The 26,722-nt window shown below is 42.1% G+C and overlaps 1 protein-coding gene across 3 annotated transcripts in view; it reads left to right on the top strand.

The window, feature by feature from the left end:
* Positions 1–24,125, top strand: part of LOC149222742 (signal peptidase complex subunit 3B-like) — a 238,851-nt gene extending 214,726 nt beyond the window's left edge. For 2 of the 3 annotated variants that reach the window (XM_089383142.1, XM_089383143.1), the window contains exons 4-7: positions 23,105–23,167; positions 23,305–23,358; positions 23,666–23,752; positions 23,936–24,125. In XM_089383142.1, the coding sequence (XP_089239268.1) occupies positions 23,105–23,167; positions 23,305–23,358; positions 23,666–23,752; positions 23,936–24,070 (339 nt within the window). In that variant the 3' untranslated portion in view covers positions 24,071–24,125. The remainder of the gene's footprint in view (positions 1–23,104; positions 23,168–23,304; positions 23,359–23,665; positions 23,753–23,935) is intronic. The other variant, XM_089383144.1, reaches the window with a different exon arrangement.
* The last annotated feature ends 2,597 nt before the right edge of the window (positions 24,126–26,722 follow it).

The following is a 26,722-nucleotide window of genomic DNA, read 5'->3' as shown; positions in this document are numbered from 1 at the left end:
ATTATTAAGTAGATTTTCTTGAGTACAACTGGGTGCAAAATTGGCTCACTCGACAGAGAAATCAATCTGGCAGTAATACCTTTCTTCGGAAGCAGATATTCTAAATGTATGCTCCATGAAACTCCCTCCAGCACCTCTTCGAGGCTCAACGTCAGCCCTCCTGGCTTCTGCGTCAGCCTGAAACCCTCTACGCCAACCCTCTGAGGCTCTATGCAGCCTCTCTGGCCCTCTGCGTCACTTCTGCAGCCTTTGCGTCACTCACGTAGGCCCTCTGGCCGTCTGCACAGTCACTGTTGGCCTCTGTGTGGTTCCTTCTGGCTTTGCGTCTAACCCTCTTCCTCTACGCTGGTCTTTCGACACTATCTCTGCCTCTCTTCAATGCACTCACTACCCCTCGCTGCAACTCTAATCACTGGTTCGATTTCTCTTAGCAAACCCCGCTCTAGAAAAATTGAATTAACTGATCGCTCTGGTGTATCTCCAATTGACCCTCAAACCTCTTCTTATACTTTTTCTGTTGAGTCTTCAATGTCGAGATTACATCTCTAATCAACGACTAAGATTAGATTTGGCTTGATCCATGTCATTTAGAACCTTTTAACCCAGTTTTATATTAATACCCGTTAATATTTTTATTTTCCTAAGTTTAGACTTAGGAACCCATTAAAAATATTAAATATTTTAATATCTCCTTCACTAGGTATAATTTCCCCAAACCATTTATGGGCCTTGGAGATCTCATGTGCTTTAGCCTATCCACCAATTTTCATGGCTAGAGCACATCCGATGCTACCCCAAATCGACACTCCCTCTTAGTGAGGAATGTGCACTAGTAATACTCCACCACTGAGCATCACCCTGATCATCCGGCACCGGTACCTGTGCTGATGTTTGGCCTTGCTATCCAACATCCTCTGCACTGCTGCATCCTGTACTGCTGCCCATGGCTCTACCACTACCATTGTTACATATGTACGGCAACCCCTCTACATCTGTTCTGCTGCTGGTCCTTCCTCTCGACACTACATCTGCATTGTAGCCCTCTCTCCTCATGATGCATCGTGCTGCCCATAGCACTACCACTATTACTGCTGCACTGCAACTCAGTTACTGAGATGATGGTAACTGATCTACCCAACTACTGACATCCTTATCAGGCTAAAAACCCTCCTGTTGCTGAAGCTCTCTCTGCTGCTATCCTATTCTCCCTCTGTTGCCTCTGCGCTGCTACAACAACTTTGTGCCTCTCGCACTGTTGCAAACACCTTTGTGCCTTCCTGCACTGCTGCAACCTCCTCTGTGCCTCTCGCACTGCTGCAACCCTCTCTGCGCTGCTAGGGACTACTGCACTCTAGCATTGTTCTGCCGCTCCATCCGCATCCGCTTCTACCGACATCCGCCATCCTACTACTGTCACTTCGGGGCTCCCGTAGTCGGATATGATCCAAGAGTTTGGGTACCTCAAGGATCCTGCCCCTCATCTCCTGTAGTCCTCCTGACTATAGCTCGATGTCTCCCCACCTCTTCTCTAGAGGTACATGAGCACTCATGGCACAATCGTCATCATCCTCTACCTCCTTCTCTGCCTTAGCTGGTGTTGCCTTGGAGTCAGAAGCCTCTCCCTTATTTTTCTTCCTGGGACACTGGGTTGCATAATGGCGCAACTCCCCACAGTTGAAGCACTTTCTATTGGAGATGTCCTTCTTCTTCCTTTTCCCTTGCTGCACCATAGATGTCAGGGTCGCATCCTCTTCCTCCCCTTTCTTGACCCAGGCTCCTTTGCCGCTACTTCCCGCTTTGGTCAGCAGTGTGATCTCTTCTTAGCGAAGAGCTGCCCACAATTCTTCCCATCCTGGAAGATTCGCTTTGCCCAAAATGCTTTGGATGAATGTCTCCCACTCCTCAGAGACTGCGTTCAGGGCTGTCCTGACCATTAATTTCTGATCCGACGTGGTCCCTGTGGAATTTAGTTGGTCTCGAATCTCCTGCAACCTACTGAGCAAGTGATCTATCTGCTCCCCCTTTTGCATCTGATACAACTACAGTTGATTCTCCAGTAGCATCTTCCTCTGCACGGAAGTGCCTTGATACAATGTCATCAAGGTATCCCACATTTTCTTTGCCATATTCGTCTCGGCAATATGTTGGACTACAAGATCCTTGAACCCATCAAGGATTATGCACTTTGCCTTGGCCATCGCATCCTCATACCTTTCGTTATCAGCTGGGTCGACTAGGATAGCCACAGTTCTCAAGGTGAAGGCCTTGATGCGATATCTATCCAGAACATACAGGATCCTGGCCTTCCAGATGACAAAGTTGGATCTTCGCCCAACCTGTCCTGATCCCTCAGTCCGTTCATTGCCATCTCTGCTCTCCTTTTTCGATTCCTTTGAGTCTCTACTTCCCTTCTGGAAGTTCTCTCTTCGATTTCCTCTGAGTCTTTACTTCCCTCCTGGAAGTTCTCTTCTAGACTCCCTCTGAGTCTCGATTTCCTTCCTGGAAATCCTTCTGCCAATAGTTGAATCACACTTCTTCCATCCCCTTTGTTCTTGCAACATTGATCTGGATTTCTTGGCTAGAAATCCACGTTCCGTTAGGCACAGTTCTGTTCCGACAACAACAACACCCCACCAGCTTCACAATCCACGATTTGCTCACAACTTCCTATGCCTCAGCAACTAAAGAACTGAGCCTCTTGGCTCTGTGCAATCTCGACAGTGGCTGAATCGCTCCTCTGGCCAACTGTGTCACTCCTACCTGGCTGAGCAGGATGACATGGCTCTTCGTGAGCCTCTCCTGCCTCTCACTACTTCTGCGCTGACCCTTTCTTTGGCTCGAACTGATGACACAGGCCCTCTCCGTCACTACTTTGTTGTTTTCTGCTTAGGAACAACTTCTATCACTCGAGACAGTGGTTTCTTCGGTAAATCTTCTGATTTCGTTGGTGCCTTAAGCTCTCCTGTGATCTACAACCCTCTGATTCCATGTTGAAATTTCTAAGTCTAACCCGTCAGAAATTTTCCTGCACCATCTGGTTTATTTCGCCTACTTGTCTAATTACTGAACAAGTTATTTAACCATATAAATACTGAAATAAACACAATGCAGTCTCAACCATCTATAGATCAACAACTGAAAGAAATAAACAAACACACAAGGGACACCGTTATTTTTGGATAATTGTTCCTGGAAAAACCCAACTTGGGAAAACCGGTGCAATAGTTCTAAGGGTTTTATTATTAAGCAGATTTTCTTGAGTACAGTTGGTTGCCAAACTAGCTCACTCGACAGAGAAATCAATCTAGCGGTAATACCTCTCTTCGGAAGCAAATATTCTGAAAGTCTGCTCCATGAAACTCTCTCGAGCACCTCTCTGAGGCTCAGCGTCAGCCCTCTTGGCCTCTGTGTCAGCCTGAAACCCTCTGCGTCAGCCTCTGAGGCTCTGCGCAGCCTCTTTGGCCCTCTTCGTTACTTCTACAGCCTCTGCATCACTCACACAGGCCCTCTGCGCAGTCACTGCTAGCCTCTGCGTGGTTCCTTCTGGCTTTGCATCTGCCTCTCTGCCTCTGTGCTGGGCTTTCAGCACTATCTCTGCTTCTCTACCATGCACTCACTACCCCTCGTTGCAACTCTGATCACTGGTTCGATTTCTCTTAGCAAACCGCACTTTAGAAAATCAAATTCACTGATCACTTTGGTGTATCTCCAATTGACCCTCAAGCCTCTTCTTATACTTTTTTTGTTGAGTCTTCTTCGGACGAGATTACATCTCTAATCAACGGCTAAGATTAGATTTGCCTTGATCCATGTCATTCAAAACCTTCTAAACCAGTTTTATATTAATACCCGTCAATCTTTTTATTTTCCTAAGTTTAGACTTAGGAATCCATTAAAAATATTAGTTATTTTAATATCTCCTTCACCGGGTAGAATTTCCCCAAATCATATCTGGGTCTCGAAGACCTCATGTACTTTAGCCTCTCTACCAATTTTCATGGCTAGAGCACATCCGATGCTACCCCAAATCAACAATATCCCTTGTGGAAATATGTCACAAGAGAGCAAGGGCCAGGTAGCAAGATGAAGGGAGGAGGCAATGTTGCATGGAAATGCAAATATTGCAGCGATCATTTCATGAGCACATATTACCGTGTGAAAGCTCATTTGTTGGCTTTACCAAGTTGTGGAATTGCAGCAAGTACACAGGTGTCTTTCGTTAAGAGGAAAGAAATGTAAAAAGAGGCCAACGTTGGTATTGCAAAAGTGGCTGCAACATCTAAAAAAACAAGAATGATGACATCCTTCCATTCTTGAGGAAAAGCAACAACAAATTTCCATTTGAGAGTTCGGGTGGGGGACAAGCGGTAAAAAGAAAGGCAATGACACTTGGTCCAGTGGACAAGATTTTTCAGAAAGAGAAATGGGAAGAGCTTGATCTCACATTGCTTTTTTTTTTCTACCAGAACTTCATATCCTTTAATGTTGCACACTCACCTTTATTTATCGAGATGTGTCGAGCTCTAACTCAAGGGGCTCCATCAGGGTATGTGCCTCATGGGTCAGAGAAGCTTAGAAGCACATTGTTGATGAAGGCAAAGAAAGAGGTGGACAAAATTCTTGAGCCTATTAAATCAACACGACCAACATCTGGGGTGAGCATTGTTTCTGATGGATGGATAGTTCCAACACGACACCCACTCATCAACTTCATGGTGTCTTCCTTGAATGGTCTGGTTTTCTTGAAATCAGTGGATGCACTTAGACAATACAAGGATGCATAATATATGGGTGAGTTGTTTATTAAAGTTATTGAAGATGTAGGTGTTGATTATTGTGTGCAAATCATTACAAATAATGCACCTGTTTGCAAGGCTGCTGGCATGATTGTGGAAGCTAAATATCCACAAGTATTTTGGACACCTTGCATTGTCCATTCTTTGAATTTAGCACTTAAATCTATTGCTTCTGATGTGCTTTGGATTGGAAGCATTATTGAGGATGCACGACATATCTGCAACTTTGTACAAAATCATACAAATGCCCTCACTATCTACAAGGAGTACACCAATCTATCATTGTTGAAGATTGCGGATACATGGTTTGCCTCTTCATTCATCATGTTGAAGAGGTTGAGGGAGGTCAACACTGCTCTTGGGGCCATGGTTATTTCAGAGTTTTGGTCTTTTTGGAGAAAGACAGATCAAGCAACCTAAAAAAGAGTGGACACAATGTTAGATGATGCTTGGTGGGAGAGGGTAGATCTACTTATTCAGATCATAGACCCTATCATTTCTTTGTTTTGATTTGCAGATATAGACCAACCCATCCTTGGAGAGGTTTATGAGGGATGGGATTCCATGATTGAGTTTGTGAGGAGCATTATTTTATAGACTGAGTGCCCCGAGTATGAGACATCATCAAAGGCCTTCTTCACCCCCATATAGGATATTCTTGTCAGCATATGGGACAAGAATTGCACACCTTTACATTGTTTGGCTCACTCATTGAACCCAAAATACGAAAACCGTGAGTGGCTGAATGGTGGACCTTCCCGTAGATTCCCTCCTCACATGATGGTGAAATTTTAGAGGGGAGGAAAGATGCATTGAGGCGGATTTTTTAGGATAGAGCATCCCTTGATGAGGTGGAGGATGCCTTTACAAAGTTTTCCACTGGCACTGGTCGATTTGCAGGATATGATTTGATTAGAGACAGGGGGCTAAGAATCCCTATTCTTGGTGGGAAACTCATGGGGCAATAAGCCCTCATCTATAGTATTTAGCCATGATGCTCCTCTCTTAGGTGACTTCATCCTCTTGTTGCAAGAGGAATTGGAGCACATATGGGAATTTCTGTAGTGTCAAGAAGAGCAAGCTTGAGCAGTCCAGGGAAGAGACAATAGTGTATGTGCACACCAACCTTCGTCTTATTTACAGGTAGAGGGATGAGTGGTTGAAGGGAAAGACAAAGATGTGGGATGTCTTTCCTGACAATATGGGTTTGGACAACATCGTTGAGTTGGCATTGGCCAATTTGGATCTTAATGAGCTAGTGTTAGAGCCTGTCACTTTTGATGATAGTGATACTGTAGAGGGGTCATCCTCCACACCAGCAGATGCAAAGGTGACATTGGATACATAGGAGGAGGATGCAACAAAGGAGAGTAGTGGTGACGATGATGATGAGTATAGTGATGCTGATTTTGATGATGAGGATTGATACTCATGAGCTACCTATCGCCTTGAGGCTTGTAGTTGTTTTGTATTTGCTATTTCTATTTTCCATTGACATTGCTACTAATTGTGTCATGTCCCTTCTCAAAGACATTAGTCACAGGGTGCAGCTACACATTTTTGGCACAATTTTGACTTAGGAGGAGGACCCCACACATAGACTTAGGAACTATGGGTCAATTTTGACTTTATTTAGGAGCTAGTGGAATGTGGGGGCCACCCACATGGGGAATTCGAACTTGGCCATTCGATGTGCTTGGAGGGAAATCAAATCGGTGGATGGAGGGGCCCACATGAGGCTAAGGAGGCCCAAGGAAATAAAAGGAGGATCAACTCTCATTTTTTATCATCTTCTACATTTGAAAACAAACACTCGTATGCTTTGTTGCTTAGCAAGTCTACCGGCTGTTTAGCCATGAATCTCTCACGTGGGAGATTCAACCTCTAATTCAGGGGACCATCTGTGCCCCGCCATAGGGAGGCTGTTCTAACAAGAGTTTCAGGGAGTTAGGGACAACAACACATTTCAGCCATCAACGTAGAGAGGGCACTGCGTATCCTTGGCAGCCAGAAAACACGAAGGAGGAGTTGGAGGTCAGCAAGGGGATTCATTGCGTGCTGGGAGATTCGGGAGTTGAGGAGGCAACATAGAGAAGGAATTTTTGCTAGAATTTGTAGCCAGCTAGACAAACGCAGCAGTCAGTCGAATTCTTGGACAGAGGGATTGCACAGAGGCCATCCAGCAACAAATTCATGGGACTTGGGGGGGAAGTTGATCTTGGCCAAGAACCATCCAGGGAGCTAGGAGTTGAATAGCATAGGTAAAACCAACATTTTGGAGGAGTTTGCAGAGGGATTTGCAAGTTGTTTCATGCAAGTTGAAATTGGCAGTTGAAGCTGGGGAGAGGTTCCAAGGAGGTCAAAAATCCAAAGTCAAAGCCAGCTAAATTCCCTTCTGTGTTTTTTTGGGTTTGGTCCAAGGAGTAAGGGGTTAAAAGCACACAATTTTCTGGGCAGTTTTTGAGCACCTTCTAGCTAGTCGAAGTTCAGTAGAGTAGCAATTTACTGGGGTAGCGCAGTGCAGAGTGGTGCAACAACTGGGCAGCGTTCAGCTCAGCTATTTTCCCACCTGGGGTTGGTCTTGCTTGTTTATTAAGACAAGCCCTGGTGCACCATTCCATTTCATATTGTATCTAGCCTGCAAATTTTTAATAATATGGCTCAACAATTCCTTATTAGCATCGTTTTCATGGATCTTTGATGTGTGTTTTATTTTTATACGATGCTGCACAGTGTATTTGCTTAATATCACTTACATTCCTACTTAGGAACATTGCAGTGGTATCAGAGCCTAGTTCTTGGCTCAGCTGTGGGGATTGTTCCCTATGAGAGAAGGGGATCAGCAGAACATCACCTACCGTAGGCAGAGGTACAGGAGCAGAGAAAGGGAGTTAGAAATTACTCCAGATACAGAGGACAAAGGGAAAGCAGTGGCCGGAGAGCAGGAAATGATAGAGCCCAAGATCAGGGAGGGGATGGCTTTCAACAACATCCTGAGGGCCTTGAGTGACTTGGCCAAGGGGCAGAAAGACATGTTGGAGGAGATTAAGTCACAAAACAGAGAAAGGACCACACCTAGAGGGTTTCTATGTGGAGAAACTTTCGGGGCCTCTCAGCCTTTCAATTAGCAAACACCAGCAGCGCAACGTCCTTCAGTCAGTGTGCAAACTCGGGCTACACTACCTTCTTTCGTGCTAGTAGCACAAATCGAGCATGCAAGGGAGGAAGATCCTCCTCAGATGGGGGATTACTTCAGAGAATGGCAAACCATGGACGAAGACTTCAAAGAAGCCCTCTCCTTCAAAGATTACTGCAAGCTCAAGCAGAGCGAGAGGAACAAGGGGTACGAAGGACAACGGACCCAGAACTATGAGCTGTAGAGAACCATAGGGAAGATCTATTTCCCTACTTTTGATGGCACTGCCAAGTGCATGGCTAGCGCTTGGGTTGAAAAGATGGACACATACTTTCAACTCAACCAGATGACAGAGCAGGAAGTCATTAAGATGGCCACGCTGCACCTAGAGGGGGAAGCCCATGATTGGTGGTTACATGGCTTGACCACCTTAGGGCATGCCCAGATAGTTTCTTGTGAGGACTTCACCTGGAGGGTGGTGGATTGATTCGATCAAAGGGATCCGGAGGCATATTTCAGGGAGCTGACACAACTATGCCAAATTGGGAACCTAGAGAAGTACTTTTCAGAGTTTTTTCTTGTGCCAGTGATGGTCCCGGATCTATCCGAGGTAAGGAGGGTATATACCTTCATTGAGGGCTTGCTTGAGCCCCTGCGTGGACTGGTGAAGTCATGCAGACCCTCCACGCTACAGGAAGCGGTCTTGTGTGCCAAAGATCTACGAGGGCAATCCCCAAGACTAGAGCACCATTTCCTGCACGGACCCCTTTCCCACATAAGGGGCATGAGACTAGACCCCCACCATCGAGGACCACACAGGGTAGGGGGCAGTTAGATGAGGAGACACGGAAGGACCTCCTCTGGAGGAAGCTATGCTTCACATGCAGAGGGCCTTGGGCACCTGGCCATAGGTGCACTGCACGTAGAGCACACTATAGTCTTTTCTGACAGTGACTAGGAGGATGAGGTGGAGCAGGATTGTGGTGGGAGTCGGGACAGATGGAGAGAGTTTGGCAGACAGAGGGCCACCACCACCACCTCCACAAGGAGGGGCATCTCTTGCCTCAACAAGAGGAGTCCTTGCTTCTTTATGCGAGATTCCTAAGTTTTTGACACTGAGGATTAGAGGCACTATATAGGGACAAAGGGTGTCAATGCTGGTGGACAGTGGGGCTATCCACAATTTCATAGATTCATAGCTGGTAGAGAGGAGGGGCATCACCACAACAAAGTTTGAGGGTTTCTCAGTCCTAGTGCCAGGTGACTGTACCATCCAGTGCATCAGATATGTGCCCTCCTTGATAGTAGTTATGGGGAACTACTCGATGGTGGATCACTTCTTTGTGGTCGATGTGCCAGACACCAACGTGGTGATGGGTGTCCAGTGGCTGTATTCCCTTGGGCGAGTCACAACGGATTGGAGGAAACCAGAGATGGAGTTCATTGGGCTAGATAGCAAACTAGTGGTCTTGAGAGGCATGCAGTCTTACCCACCTCAGACAGTTTCGGCCCACAGGATGGAGGCAGATCTACAACATGGGGACATTGCATGGGCAGTTGAGTTGAGGATCTCTGAGGCTGGGGGACATGCGCAACCACCACCACTAGACATACAAGCTTTACTGGATAGGTATGCAGTAGTGTCTGGGGACATTCCACCAGGGCAGCCACTAGATAGAGGATTTGAGCACACCATTGAGCTGGAGCCGGGTGTACAGGCAGTGATCACTACTCCTTACATGCATCCCAAAGCCTATAAGGACAAGATAGAGAAGGCCATCCAGGAGCTACTTAGGCTATGTTCCAGTCCTTTCGCTTCTTCAGTAGTGCTGGTGAAGAAGAAGGATGGAACGAACCCTTCGGATGTGTATTGACTACCGAGTCCTCAACCGAAAGACTCTTAAGAACCGGTACCCTATTCCTCGCATTGACAAGCTGATGGATGAGCTTAGAGGAGCCAAGTACTTCTATAAGATTATCTGCGTTTAGGGTACCACCAGATCAGGGTGAGGGATCAAGACATCCCAAAGACAACTTTTTGGTGCCACTATGGGCACTTTGAGTTTTTGGTCATGCCGTTTGGGCTGACCAACGCTCCAGCCCCATTCCAGTCATGCATGAACGATGTCTTTCGGGGACCGTTGAGGATGTTCGTGCCAGTGTTCTTTGATGACTTCCTGATCTATAGCCAGACGTGGGAGGAGCACCTCCAACACTTGGAGGAGGTATTGCGCATTCTGGAGGAGCAGCAGTTCTATGCCAAGCTCTCCAAGTGCGAGTTTGGGTTGACAGAGATGCTCTACCTAGGGCATATCATTGGAGCAGATGGGGTGAAAGTTCACGAGGAGAAGATTCGGGCCATCTGGGATTGGCCAGTACCCTGAGACGTGACTACGCTGAGGGGCTTCTTGGGCATTTGCACCTATTACAGGAAGTTTGTCAAAGGGTTCTCGTAGCTGGCAACACCTTTGACTGACTTGACCAAGAAGGGGGCCTTCGCATGGACTGATGGAGCACAGGTTGCCTTTGATCACCTCAAGGAGGTGATGAGCAGTTGCCCTGTCTTGGCACTTCCAGACTTTTCCCAGCCATTCACGGTGGAGTGTGATGCATCCGGGGTAGGAGTTGGAGCAGTATTGTCACAGGAGGGGCATCCCATAGCTTTTGAGAGTCGAAAGCTCCTACTGCATGAGCTGTCATATTCCATATATGACAAGGAGATGCTGGCCATTATGCATGCATTGGCCAAGTTCTGCCAGTACTTGGTGGGAAACTAGTTCTGAGTGAAGACTGATCACACTAACCTTCGACATTTCATGGGGCAGCAGGGCCTCAACGACAGACAACAGAGATGGGTCAGCAAGGTGCAGGCCTATGATTTCGACATCGAGTATGTGTGGGGGAGGCACAATGTGTTGGTCAATGCATTATCTCGGAGACCAGCCGAATTATCTCTTATGAGCATCTGCCTGGATTGGAGGGCTCAGTTGTTGGTGGAGTACTCCAAGGACAGGAGGGCATGCGAGGTATTGGAGGGGACACAACGCTGACTGTGTGATAGACGAGGTCATCTATTACAAGGGGCACGTTGACTTAGTGCCCAAATCACAGTTGAGGGAGAGGATACTCCAAGTAGCTCATGATTCACCACTGTTTGGACACAAGGGGTTCCGGAAGACTTATATGGTTGTTCGGGAGAGATTCACGTGGAAGGGCCTCAAGGAGGACGTGCTGCAACACATATGGGAGTGTGAGGCATGTCAGCGGAACAAGGGGGAGCTGACCCACCCTGCAGGGCTACTATAACCACTTCCCATTCCGGAGGGGAAATGGGAAAATATTTCGATGGATTTCATCACTGGGCTCCCCACTGTACAGGGGAAGGATTGCATATATGTAGTGGTCGACAGGTTGACCAAATTTGCCCACTTCTTCGCCATCCCCACTAGGTACATGACTGCACAGGTTGCCGAGTTGTTCTTCTGGGAGGTTTTCAGGCTGCATGGGCTCCCCAAGAACATAGTGAGCGACAGAGACAACAGATTCATGGGTGGATTTTGGCAGGAACTCTTCAGGTTGGTTGGGACGGAGCTCACTCCTAGCACCAGTTATCACCCTCAGACTGATGGCCAGACAAAGAGAGTTAATCAGTGGTTGGAGGGGTACCTGAGGAACTATGTGACAGGTCAGCATAGGACGTGGATTCGGTGGTTGCATCTGGGTGAGTACTGCTACAACACTACGCACCACATGTCTATTGGTATGACTCATTTTCATGCCCTTTATGGATATGATGCATTGACTTTTGTTGATATTGTTTTTGGAGACAGTCGGGCCCAAAGGCCAAAGACTGGGTCCAAGAGAGCCAAGATATCCTCAAGGCTCTCAAGGATAATTTGGTGACAACCCAAAATTTGCAAAAAATTTATGTAGCCTGACATAGGAGAGAGAGGCACTTTGAGGAGGGGGACTTAGTATGCCTTCGGTTGCAACCTTACAAGCAGTCTACGTTGAAACAGAAGGGGGTCGAGAAGCTACAACCATGCTTCTATGGGCCCTACTGGGTGAGTAGGCGAGTTGGGGAGGTGGCTTATGAGCTGTAGCTGCCTCCAGGGAGTAGAATCCACAATGTGTTTCATGTCTCATGCCTGAAGAAGGTGTTGGGACAACAAGTGGCGATAACAACTGATCTACCGCTGCTGGATGATGAGGGCCACTTGGTGTTAGAAGTTAGAACCAGAGGCCATTTTGGAGAGCAGGGAAAGGAGACTGAGGAGCAGGACCATCAGGTAGTTCTTGGTACGCTGGAATAACTTGCCAGATGAGGATGTCACTTGGGAAGGTGAGCGCATATTGGAGCACCCAACTTTGAGGTTGCTTGAGGGCAAGCAACATTTGGGAGGGGAGGACTGTCATGTCCCTTCACAAAGAAATTAATCACAAGGTGCAGCTACACATTTTTTGGCACAATTTTGACTTAGGAGGACCCCACACGTAGACTTAGGGACTATGGGGCAATTTCAACTTTATTTAGGAGCTAGTGGAATGTGGGGGCCACCCACATGGGGATTTCGAACTTGGCCATTCGATGTGATTGGAGGGAAATCGAATGGGTGGATGTAGCGGCCCACATGAGGCTAAGGAGGCCCAAGGTAATAAAAGGAGGATCAACGCTCATTTTCGATCATCTTCTACATTTGAAAACAAACACTCACTTGTACGCTTTGCTGCTTAGCAAGTATACCGACTGTTTAGCCACGAATCTCTCACGCGGGAGATTCAACCTCTACTTCGGGGGACCATCCGTGCCTGCCCTAGGGAGGGTGTTCTTACAAAATGTTCAAGGAGTCGGGCACAACAACACACTTTAGCCATCAACGTAGAGAGGGAACTGCGTATTCCTGGGCAGCCAAAAAACACGAAGGAGTTGGAGGTCACCAAGGGGATTCATTGCTTGCTGGGAGATCCGGGAGTTGAGGAGGCAGCGTAGAGAAGGCATTTTTGTTGGAGTTTGCAGCCAGCTAGACCAGCGCAACAGTCACTTGAATTCTTGGACAAAGAGACTGTGTGGAGGCCATCCAACAACAAATTCGTGGGACTTGGGGGGCCAGTTGATCTTGGTCAAGAGCCATCCGGCGAGCTAGGAGTTGAATATCACAGGTAAAACCAACATTTTGGAGGAGTTTGCAGAGGGATTTGCAGGTTGTTTCCTACAAGTCAAAATTGGCAGTTGAAGCTGGGGAGAGGCTCCAAGGAGGTTGAAATCCAAAGTCAAAACTAGCTAAATTCCCTTCTGGGTTTTTCTGGGTTTGGTTCAAGGAGTACGGGGTTAAAAGCACACAATTTTCTGGGCAGTTTTTGAGCACCTTCCAGCTAGTCGAAGTTCAACAGGGCAGTTGTTTACTAGGGCAGCGTAGTGTGACAGCTGGGAAGCCTTCAGCTCAACTATTTTCCCACCTAGGGTTGGTCTTGCTTGTTCATTGGGACAAGCTCAGGTGCACCATTCCACTTCATATTGTATCTAGCCTACAAATTTTTAATAATATGGCTCAGCAGTTTCTTATTGGCAGCGTTTTCATGGATGTTTGATGTGTGTTTTATTTTTATATGCTGCTGCAAAGTTTATTTTCTTAATATCACTTACATTCCTACTTAGGAACATTACACTATGTAACACATTTTGATTTTGATAACTTAATGAGAAAACTACAATATCTTGTCTTTCTCCTATTGGATCATTGATGAATATGTATTATGTCACAATTGTATTTGTATGCATAATGTTACTTTGTAAAACTTACATCTAGATGAAGATGTCTATTTGAATCAATGAATTTGTATCATGAATGAGAATTTGGGTAAGACATATCTAATTTTTAATATCTCTCTCTCTCTCTCTCTCTCTCTCTCTATATATATATATATATATATATATATATATATTAATAAAATAATATATAACGTGTCTTGTTCCGGGGGGTCAACATGTCCGTGTCTGACACTCGAATATATATATATATATACATATATATATATATATATATATATATATATATATATATATATAAAATAATATATAACGTGTCTTGTTTCGGGGGGTCAACATGTCCGTTTCCGACACTCGAATCCTCGTGTTCTTCGTGTCCCATGTCAGGTGAATTAGCTTCTCCCTCATTTGACTTTTTTCTTCTTATTCCCCCCCCTCCTCTTTTTGTTATCTATTTTTTTTTATGCTAACTTTATATTATCCATATGATTAACCTATATATATGCTTTCCTTCATATTAATTATAATAAAAAATAATTCCTCTTACTCCCTTATTATCAATATCCCTTAATATTAATAATCTCCAATATCCTATAACAAAAATAAATTAATTTCCTATTAACATATTGTCATGTCCGTTCCTAAATTATTTTGGAACAAGATTAATTTTTATATTATGGGGCCAATTTTGGAGCTAGTGGGTCCTATTCGATTTTATTAGGAGATTAGACTTAGGAGAAGTATTTTTGTCGTGGTTAAGTTACACATGGGGGCCACCCACACTAGGGAAATGCACACTCCCTATTTCGATTTGCATGGTGGTGGTCAATTTTTGCATGGAGGTGGTTAAGTGAGGGCCCACGATGGAGGACGAATTGGAGGGAAAAGTGCTCCACGAAATTTATATAAGGAAGGTGGGTCTCCTCATCTCATTCATCTTTTGGCATATGAATTTCTCTTTGGTTGCTCGAGCTGCTTAGTCGAGTCACTTAATGTTCAGCACGAGTTCTTTGAGTGAAGAGCTCACCCTTTCTTCAGGGGACTTCAAGTGCCACCCTAGGAAGCTTTTTCTTCATTTCTTCAGGAGGAGGACCTCATTGTGATTTCCAGCAGTGGCATTCATCTCCAGGTGGTGTGCATTACTGGAGGACACATTGAAGAGGAGGCTGAGTTTGCTTGTGGAGTCTTGCAGTGGAGTTTGGGTGAGAGATTTCCGGAGAGGAGGCTAGGAGTATTATTATCATCTTGGAGAGTTTGGGAGCTGGAGGAGTGTGCTACTTTGTAGGGTGACTTTCGCACTACTTGGGCCAGCAAAAAGACAACACTTGGTGCTCACTTGGTGGGTAAAGTATTAGTCTTTGAGACTGAACATTACCGGGGATGCTAAGGGAGAAATTTGGAGAGGAGATTGTTTCATTTTCGGAGCATTGGGGGAGGTTTCATTGCTGTTCCTTGCAGGGCATATTTCTTGAGCAGTTGGAGGGCATAGTGCATATTGGAGGCCAAATTTGGGAGGTTGGATTAAGGCCAAACCATTTTTGGGTTTTTGTCCAAGGAGCTTGGGGCTAAAGTTTCAGCATTTTCTGAGCACCAAAGATGGGGTTACTTGCAGTTCCTTTCCATCAAGCAGTGGAGTTTCTAGGAGGTAGCGCAGAGCATTAGAGGAGAAGCCATTTTCCATCTTTGAGATTATTTCTTATCACCTGGGTTTTACTTTTGTCAAGCTTGCCCTTGATGCAAGCCTAGGTGCATTTTCCATACTATTATACTTGCTCCATTTCATTAATAAAATGGCAGTTCTCATTTTTGGAGTATATTGAGTATTTGCTGATTGTTTTATTTTTCCTGTGTTAAAAATTGATTTTTCTTTGCATATCATTGTTTATATAAGTTTGGAACATTACACATATGTAAACTATAAATTATTATTAATTTCCTATAACAATTATTAATTATTTACTTCTCAATTATTAAACATTAACATACAATATATATATATATATATCTTCTTATTAGTACCTACTAATTAATATCCATTCTCATTACTAAAAAAAATCGTACATTAATTTTATTAACCCTCAAAAAAACATTCTTTATTACATATTATCCCATCATATATTATTATATGCTTCATAATTAAACTATATGAGGATCTTCCTTTTCCCTTTAGTCGGATTTTATAGTTCCCTGTACTTCTATTATATATTCAGTCTCTTCTCTGCATACCCACTCAAAGTCTTGATAATGGAACTTGTTAGTGGCTCCGAAACATTGAAAAAAAATGCTACATATGTGGATCTTCCTTCTCTAATAAAATACTTACTCGATTTCTTAGATCTGGTACCTTGTACTTGAGCTCGTACAAGATTTGTATTTTCTTCTTCCATAGGACAGACTTCAGATAGTCTTCAAATGAATGCTTTTGTTTCATCAAATCCTCCTTTCGCTGCCTGTGATTGAACTGTATTCCTCCTTCAAAGGTATACCGAAACTTTGTTACTTAGATCAACCAACCTCTTCTCTGCATTTTCCAGCATAGTTACCTCTCTAATATATTGTAACTTCACTGAACTCATTCTCTGAGATTGATCCAAACTTCACTAATGTATCACTGTGACAACCGAGCTTTCTTCTTGAGAATTCATTACTGAACTTGATCCGAATAGCTCACTGTGGTATACTGAGATCCTGAAAACCTTCGTTGTAATTTGAACGAGGTTGCATCTTTTCCAGACTGTGAATTCACCAATCCTAATTTTCTGAAAATTGATCCGAATTCCTTTACTGTGGTATATCGAAATTCTCCTTCTTCAAGGTGTCTTGATATCGTGAATGAAGACTGAACTAGCTCACTGAAATTTGTTACCCAGCCTTTCAAGATACCTCAGAATCTTAATTCCATTAGCCTAGAACTGCCCTTCTTCAAACTGCCTTTGGCCATGACCATAGCTCAGATACCATGTTGAGAAATCCAAAGAGTGGCGATTAATGATTTCTCTTATTATGACATTATCTTGTGATGTTTTCGTTATTATTATTCGTTCTTTCAAGTTATCTTTTCTTATCATCAAGACTAATTCCAAGCAACAAATAGAAGAGGACACAAGATGTAGGCACGTAGCCAGGGCAAAACCCTACTCTAGGGGAAAACCCAGTCAAAATTATTCCTTCAGTAGATTCAAAAACACAATGAGATAACCAAGACCCTCACAACCTAGACTAGAGACTTACTCCATCAAGTCATCATTGCTTGATCTTCTTCAGTTTGTCATTCATGTTACTATGTGAGCACTGAGTCCTTATCAATCTGATAGACCGAATTCTTATCACTGTGATAGCAACGAAATCATCTTCACTGTGATAGCACCGAGACCTTGTCACTGCACAGAGACCTTGTCATTGTGGCAGCACTGAAACTTTGTCACTGCATCTAGACCTTGTCAATGTGGTAGCACCGAAACCTTGTCACTGCACCGAAATCATCTCTGCAATTTACAATGAAGTCATCTCTTCATTATACTATGCCTTCACGAAATTCTGTCTCTTTGAGATCACCAAAAAAACTATATCTGAGATCACCGAAACTTTGCTTCTGAGATCACCGAAATTCCTCTCTGAAATCTGAGCTCTGAACTGTGCTTGATGCGAAGTCCTTAGGCTTGTATATATAGTTGTTTGTCCATCATAAATGAGCCGACACATGTTTATGAACAATTGTCTCGAAATAAAGTTAGGCCAACTTGTAGCCTGACTTGTAGATGATTTATTTGAGGTTGACAATAAGGACACTTGATGGAAGAGTCTTTGACCAAACAATAAATTGATTTTGACTCAAATAAACAATCCTAAAGCCTACAATGGAGGCTTGAGCTATGACAATTGATCCAAACTTGAAATCCATGTTTTAACAAGTCAATTCAATAATAAAATTCCTTTTGCTTTCTTTTGACAAATATATTACATTTTGATTTCAAGTACAATTATGAAGACCGAACCTAGTTACATTCTACAACAGGGGGCAGATTTGAGCTGGGGATTTGGCTAGATTTCCAGAGGAGTAAATCCCTAGAATTTTGCAGCATTTTGGAGGGTTGAAGCAGCGATTAATCAGGTGGGCCAAAATTCCCAGCCAGTTGAGGATCACACTGAAATCGGGGCCAATTTCAGGGGTCTGAAGTAGGCCAAACCCTTTCTGGGTTTTGGTGGGTTACTTGAGAGGAGACCGAGGTTAATTTCCAAGAATTTTCTGAGCTCCGGAAGAGGGTCAAACAACTGATCATTTGTAGTAGACTAGGCAGTCTTTCCAGGGCAGCGCAAGGCCTAGTTGAAGCACACGTTCAAGCACTTGGGCATTGGATTTTTTCACCTAGGGCTTGTATATACTTCCTTTTTGGCAAGCTCATGTGCACTCTCACCAAACCCCCATTGTACTACAATTTATATTGATGGTGTTCTGGATGTGTTCTCATGTGTTTGAATTTTTGTGTGTGCATATTATTATTTGCTTTGTTTATCACTGTATTTACTAATTAAGAATATTACAAATCATCATTTACCAGGTTGCTAAGCCATTCAATTGTGTCTCCCGGACTAGTTGGTTCCTGACAAGTCTCTCATCGACACATTTCATAGGGACTACCCCCCATAGCCTGCTGTTGGGAGACAACTAGAATAGGGAGTGCAGGGATTAGAGTGACAACCCCTGCCCTGAGTCGTTGTTGCATTCACCTGTACAATTTGGGCGACAACGAATCTCTCTTATGAAAAGAATTTAGACTTGCAATTGTTGGACGAAATTGGACATTTGATGCATTTTGATGTATGGAAAATTTCGCTATCTTGTCTTGGAGCTTCTCTTTGCAATGTGTAATATTCCTAATGGAAATTTACAATGACAAACACAACAGACATAGAAAAAAAACACACATAAAATTACACCACATTAAACAACCAGAAAATGCCAAAAGCTGCATTGAGCTGAGCCATTTTATTAAGATAAATGTTCGATACAGTATAAGATCAGAGTGCATGCAACTGGGCTTGCTCAAGGCAAGCTAATAATGCCAAGGTGATGAAATCAGCTACTCAGGCACAAGTGCGGTTCTCCCCAACCAAGCTCTATGTTGTCCCTCTGAAATTTGCACTACTGGCTGCAAGAAATGGCTGCTAGGGCCTCTTTTGGTGCTTAGAAAATTTTGAGAAATTAACACCAGGCTCTCCTCCAATAACCCACAAAAACCCACGAAGGAATTGGCCAAATGTTGACCTTGGAATTTCGGCCCAATTTCCCCTAGCTCCTCCAGTTGCTGGCTGAGTTGTAAGAACCTAGGAAGGGTTTGCTCTAGTTTTGACACTCCAAAATTGACCCCAAATGCTTGGCCTTCCTCCACAAGCAGAAAATGTACCTTGTAGCAGATTTTGTGCTTGCTACTCCGCCAAAATGCTGGAAAATCCCCTACAATCTCCCCCAATCCAATTCCAAGCAACCCCAACTCCTCAATTCCTTCCATAAGCCACCCCACACTTGGCCCCTACGAAATATTGCGCAGTTCCTGAGCAAGATGACACAGGCCCAGCCACACTAATTTGTTCTGCTGACGAAAGCACCGCTACTCTTGGAAATTTCCTCCTTCCAGCAAGTATTTGTGTGAGAAAATATCCCAGCAACAACAAACCTCTTCTCTCCCGCACAATACCACTCCAAGCCCTCTGTAGCTCCCTTTTCTGCATCCCACTAGTGCCAAAAATTCGGCTACTGCGTGGTATCCTCCCAGCTACCAAAGATGAGACAAGTTTACCTCCCTAGGGTGGCACTCGTGATCCACTGAAGAAGAGGGTGAGATTCCCCCTTGGAAACCTTTGGTGCTAAACGACACCTGTTACTCAGCTGAACAACTTGAGCAACAATGTGTAAAATGACAAATTATCAAAAGCACTCTATGATGCCTTCAACCCCTTATTTATAATTGTTGCTTCACCTTTCCTTGTGGGTCCCTTAGCCAACTATTTCGACCTTGCTTCCCACACAAATGAATTTTCCTCCAAGGGATGCGTATTCCATGAGGGGTGGCCCACACATTCCAATAAGGTTGGGATTTTCGATTTCTCCTAAATCCCATATACCCAAAATGTCTCCAATGCCCAGATTACAAAATTGTGCTAGGCTTAGCACTTCACCAATAACTCTGCCAATCCTATTAAATGAAAAATCAAAATTGGGGATATTACACAATGTTGATCGAAGGATATATTCTCATTGCCTTGTATGTCCTTTTAATGCTATATTTTTACATTGTTACATGTCTAATATATGGAATTTCTTGTCATGATCTTGAATGTGCCTTAATTTAATGTGAATTTTTTAGAACACTGGGATTATTGAATGTATTGCATGCATTACTCATAGATAATGATGAATGAATGTTCCTAGAGGCTTATTTTGCATATTGAAACCTTGAAACTCCATCAATCATTGTCAACGAAGTATAAATATCTATTGTAGTTGTGTAGTTGCCTCCTTTAGGGCTAGCGAAGCTACATAGGTCTCCTTGATAGAGAGAAGTTCTTTAATCAAAGTAATTCTTGACTCCATTTCTCCCAATTGATAAGGCATTAGGCCTGGGATCTTGGGCGAGCATATCCTCATCGAAATTTCATTTACCCCTCGCCTTATCTTCTCCTCTTATTCTTCGTCCCTTCAAGGATAGGTAGCCTCTCTAGGGCTTGGTACGAAATTCATTTGGAGTGAGCTCTTGCAAAACCAATTGGATAGGCTTTTGCGCTGGTGTTTTCTCTAGCCCCCCTCCAAATTTGAGGCAATTCTCATGGTTGAATCTCAAGATAATTGATGCCCTAGCCATCGTACCAAGTGGGAACCCTTGAAGCTGCTTTGACTTGGGGATTCCTTGAAGGTTTGTAATTTAAGTAGCATATCATTCAAAGCCTTTTCTCTTGACTATATTGACCTTGGATGAACTCCTATCCCGTCACATACCTCAACCCTAGGTCTAGTATAGTCTTTCTCTCTCTCAAGGTGTTTTTCGTGGAAAACCGTCTTAGCTTCTCTCAAAGCTCGCACCTCTATTGAGCCTTGCCATTGAATGATCCATCCTTGCCTCTCTTCAAAGTTCAAACCCTAGTATAGACACATTAATCACAAGTGAGGGATATTGGGACTCCTCTCGTCGGTGAAAATCCGAGAAGAGAAGGGAACATAGGCTTTGGTGACAGTGGGCCTTTGTCCCAAATTGTTGTTGTGCCCTCTAGCGTTAGCCTACAAACTAGGCCTGCTAGTTTGTGCAACAACAGGGTAAAAGACTGAACCTTGGGCAGATTTGATCTTTTGCAGAAAGACGAATTATGGAGCAGTTTGTCTTGGGCAGAGGACCGAATCTGAGAAAAGGACTGAATTTGGGCAAACCTATATCTGGGTAGATTAACTATATTTGACCTAGAACTTGTGGATAGTTAGTTTGACCTTTATGTTCACTAGCAGATTAGATGTATCTCTGTTGAATTCAATAATTTTCCTAAGGACAAGGTTGTTGGGTTTTTCCCGCATGTGGGTTTTCCCAGGGTAAATGCTTGTCTCTTGTGTTTGGCTGTCTCTACTGTCATTTATATTTTTACTATTGATATTTTCTATGTAATTTCTTTATGATGAATGCAAACGAAAGAATGATTAATGAAAAAAATCATAAGAAGTAATTATCAGATAAGAAGATCCCTAAAAATCAACTCCTAGTAGGATGCACTTGCTGGAGGAATATTTTATCATTTAACATCATCTTGACACAGTCAATCCAGCTACTTCGAGGACATTGGAGCCTTAACACATTCTTGTGCTATTATTAGAGGGGCACCCAACCTTCTTGAGCGCTCATGCATAGAAATTTTTACATGTGGCATGGTCAGACATTTTTTACTAGTTGTTTTATTTGTCCTCTCGAGTTAGTTGAGGGATAATCTTACTTTTTGATTTCTTAGAATATGTCTAGGGTTTTGGTAGAGATGTTACTATTTTATTGTGGAGGTTGTTGAGCCAAAATTTTATATAAGCAAGTCATTGTTGAAAGTTTGTGGAGACACACTAGGCTGTTGCTTGAAGACTTGTGGTTTATCGGAGTTTGTAGTGGATGCCTTTTGGAACTAATTTGCTGAATACAAAGGCTTGAATTCTCATTTCTTCAATTGTGTGATGGAGCTTAATCTGGATAATATTGTTCTTAATTTAAGTGAATTTGAGGGTGGTTACTTTCCTCTTGAAAACTTGTATGTTGTTAATGACTGAAACTATTGAATGAGAGTAAAATTTCTCGACTAGAACGTGCTAAAATTTGCCTTATTTTAGTTGTGAGCAGACTCATTGCATATTTGATGAATTTTCCTTCATTAGGACTCTAGATCTGAATTTTGTATTTGTAAAAATCAAGAAATTTATAGCTGTAGCATGCTAAGTCCAGCTGTAGCTGTCATATTTCTCATGAGGTGGAGCTCAATAAACTTTTCCCTCAGACTAAATTTCCCAATAAAACTTATATGCACTAATATTGCTTTCCAACCATTTAATAAACTCATAAAATTAAGTTGACATTCATCTTGCTGCTCTGAAATCTGAAATTTTAAACTAGAATTCAGGTTGCTTTCCGTAAGCAAAAGGGATCTTCCTATTTGGAATTGTAAGATCTGGAAATTATCGCTAAAAATCCATAAATTTAGATCTCATCTCCCAAACCAAAGATTCTTCGTTTTCTTTCCAAAAATCTTAATAATATAATCTGAAAAATAAAACCTCAGATTTTCCATCATAAGTGAAAATACTATACTTTGTGATCATGTTTTATTAGACTTACAGAGTGGTATAGGGATTCACCCCTTTGAGTTAGAGAAGAACTGACCTAAAGAGTGGTAGAGGGTTATTGAGGTGACATTGGATAACTTCTCCATGTTGACCTTAGGTTTTCACTTTGTGGATTGGGACTTTAACACCTGGGGTGAAAGTTTCAGCAGTAACAGCCCCATTCACAGTAAAAAACCCACTTATGTTAGTATGCTTGTCCATGATGTGAACATGCTTGCAAGGAATTTGAACCTTGGTGGGGCGAATAGCAACAGCCCTGTTTTACCAATCAACCAAGCTCCCATAGAAATTAGAATTGCACGATATATTTGAAGCATGTGTATTTATCAAAATTTAGGTTACTGCAGCCATAAAATATGACTAACCTATTTTTTCTACTATGATGGCTCAAGTGGGACAAGTTGAGTTTTATCATAATATTTGGTTTGGCTTTACTCCAATATTTTGTTTACGATATTCTTAGTTTCTAGATTTGAGTAAATTGGCAAACCAATTTGTCTCCAATAAAGTAAGCTTAAAGTATAATTTGTTGGCAACTATTGTAGGCAAAGTTAGCTCTCAATATCACAGCGGATCTTCGATCCTTATTCTCTTGGAACACAAAACAGGTAAATGCACATATGTTCAAAATGTTTTTAGTATACTATATGCTATTTTTTATATGACAACTGCAGATTGTTTAATATGTAGAAAACGATATACCTGTGCAACATGTTTGCATGATATTTTATATGGTGTATTACAGATATTTGTGTTTGTAGCTGCGGAGTATGTAACATCAAGCAATGCTGTGAATCAGGTCCTTATTTTTTTCCATATATTTGCTTGGGTTTTCTCTTTTAAATATTGTTGGTGGCTTTTTCTTATGTGATCTTTTATTGAATAAATTATGTAGCAAAGGTTTTATAGCCAGTGATTAAGGGATCACATACAATATGTCTTATTATGGATGCCATAAAAAATTGTGCGATATTAAGCCTGTGGATTTCAGTATTTCTTCATTGGTTCTCTTGTTTAAACAAGCCACTGGCACAAGTGATAGTATTGGCAGTCAGCTAGATATAAATTTGATGAAGGTATATTCAATCTTTGTCTGGTTCTTTCAGATCTCTTTGTGGGATTGTATTGTTACGGAAGAAGAGCAAGCCAAGTTCCATGTTTACACATCAAACAAGTACAGTTTTCTTGATCAAGTGTGTGGTTCCTTCTCTACAATCTGGGATCTATTATAGCTTTACGTTTAACTGTAACAACATCGTTCTCCTCTTTCCCTTAAATGAGTTTTAGATTGAAAAGGATGTGAAACATAATGATTCTTGGTGCAGCTACTTGGTCACGTTATCATAAACTTAACATGGTGGCTAAATATTTTTCAGGTAAGCAATATGTGGGAGAGACCATTCAACTTAACAGTGTCTTGGAGTGTCCTGCCCGTTACTGGCTTCATGATTTCTAATAAGAAAACATTTGAAGTTTTTCATCTGCTTCCTGGTACTATTCATAATGAATAAGGTGGGTACAGACATTAAATTTGTTGGCAAAAATTCATCATATGGGTGTCTACTACATTCTGAATCCAAGTATAGATCTTACAACTCGAGAAACAAAGCCGCATGAAACATACTGCACATGGCAAATTTCCTGTAAAATTGGTGGACACTTCTAACATCCAGGACACTCTATGACTAGAGTAGAGACAGGAAAAGGATATGATATGGTCAAGTATTTGCCTTGTCAAGGTGTTTCCTTTTTCTGTTCAGTTGTCTTAGCAAGATATACCAAACTATGTAATTGCTAGGTCTATATTTGGAACTGCACCTTGTAAATTTTGAATTCAGATACAATTCACAGTGGAAGGGCCTTGGCTAAATTATCAATTCCACCATTTACTTGAGTGCTATTTTCTATTGAGTATAAATAGACCCTGATTAGCAAATCCATTGCGGGTTATATGCATTTGAATGCTGATATTTTGAGATGGTTTTAAGCTCAGGGAATAAATGGTAGGCATGTGCAAGCTGAATGGTAGATTTGCCTTCAATTTTCTTACCCTGAGTATTTTCTCAGTATTTCTTGGTTTCTTGCCCATTCTTGCACTTTTCGGTTTTGTTGTAAAGGTGATCAGCAAATCTGGATAGGAGAAGATAAATCTAGGGCTAGAGAATCCTTAATGAGAAGAATTGCTAGAACAAAAAATATGCTGTTTGACATATGCTGCTTGTGAAACATTTCACCATTGGCATACATGAGAAACAAGAGCAATACGGTGGTGGTGGCCATGTAAATGTGATTAAACATTATTAAAGGGGAGGGGAATCTTTCCTCTAAAACATTGTTTACAAATGCTTATGGATCCATAATAGTGTAAGAAGAGAAATATAAATGATAAATTACCATAGATACAGCTATAAGAGAGCTTGGAAACTATTCAAAGTTCAAACCATTCTATTTCTATGCTTCAAGGAAAACTTACCTTCTTCACTATTTGATTTGATAAGTTACAATAACACGATGATACAAGATAACATGACAAAATTGGTTGTATTAAGCAATGTGGAAAAATTCGAACTCGGGAATAAATCGGCAAGGGTATTGTTATCACCTAAGATGTACACCTAAATGTAGGCAAAGTTTCTAATCCCACCAGGTGTAGTCTTTAAGGCGCAACACTTAGAGAAGGCGTTGTCACCTATTCCCAACTCTATCTGTTTATGCTCTCTCCTGGGAAAGCTATGGGGGGTAGTCCCTAAGTATGATTATCAAAGGAAAACTTATTGAAAACAACAAGTTCAAGGAGATAAAGGGAAAGGAAATTATCGTTCAATGTAACTTGAATTAGATATTGATTGGCAAGTATGAATATTAATGAGAAAATATTAATAGGATAGATTTGATTAGATCAATATGGCATTCAATAAGATTGAAGATGAGAGACCAGTGCCTTATAAACAATGCTCAAACAAAGTTACAATACTTGCAAAATGATGCTTCAAGTTATAAGATAGGTAATGTTGCAAGACAAGTGTTAGTACAAGAGATCAAGTACAAAATTGAGATATGAGCGATAGAAAGACTTGCAAGGTAAATGAAACTTATACTTGTAATTTTAAGAGAAATGCTCAAATAAGATAGAATTGATATCAATGAACAAATGAGCAAGTAACTGAAATGACAAGTACAAGAGCAATACAATGCAATACTTGCAAGTAAAATGAAATGCTCACAATTCAACTTGTACAATGAACAAATGCAAGATGAAACAATGTTATGTGAGTGTCTGAGACAAAGTGGTCATGGTAGATTTTAATTATATGTCTAAACTATGGTGAGACTTCCCCTCAATTTCTCAAAATTTGGTAAGGACTAGCGGGTAGTTGCAAAGAAGGCTAGGAAGAGGAGGCGCTTAGTCCATCATTAACGATAACCTCTTAGTCTCCTTAACAACCCGCATGTCTTCGTTCCTACAAGGGCTTGACCACAAGAGAACTGCGAGGTCATGTGTTTTAACCTTTGATCCGAATTCAAATTTATCAAATTGAATGAAAGTTACGGAAGGTTGTCCTAAACTTTCTACCAACCAAGCTTATTCTTAGAGGTAAATTTTAGAGATGCAAAACTAGGTCTAATATGCAAATGAAATGCAAATGTTAATAGAATGTTTCAGTTGTTGGAAAATCAAGGCTTTTGCGATTATTGTTGACTTTCCTTACTTGATAATTACTTGTGATGTTAGTTGGTGTTGCTTTTCCATGATCCTAGTGTCTAGGATAGAATCTTAAATCATTGACACTACCAAACCAAGAATCACAACAAAAATACTTTGCACAGCATAATATAAACAATAGTAAATCTACTAGTGCAGAAAATATACACAACTTTTTACACAAATTATGTACAATAACCTAAGTTCGTTATATTAATCCAGTTGAATAGTACAATAGTCTAGGGCTCCTGTACTAGGGATGATGGACCTCATATATCTATTGATACAACATAAAAAATTGGGGTTTGGTGTCAGTCCATCGATAACCAATCCCTCAACAAGATACTTTGACCATCTAACTGATGTAGCGCACTCTCTTAGCTCCTCTCGGTCGTAACTTGTACCTTCCTAGTCCTTTGGCTCTCGATCTATAGCACTGCCTCTATCAATGATCCATATC

The sequence above is a fragment of the Pinus tabuliformis genome, chromosome Q, assembly GCF_031772625.1.
Source record: "Pinus tabuliformis cultivar Carrire ecotype Pingquan chromosome Q, CPIR1, whole genome shotgun sequence".
Classification (NCBI taxonomy): Eukaryota; Viridiplantae; Streptophyta; class Pinopsida; order Pinales; family Pinaceae; genus Pinus; species Pinus tabuliformis.
Note: the sequence above shows the minus strand (reverse complement) of the source record. Positions and strands in the feature narration are given on the sequence as shown.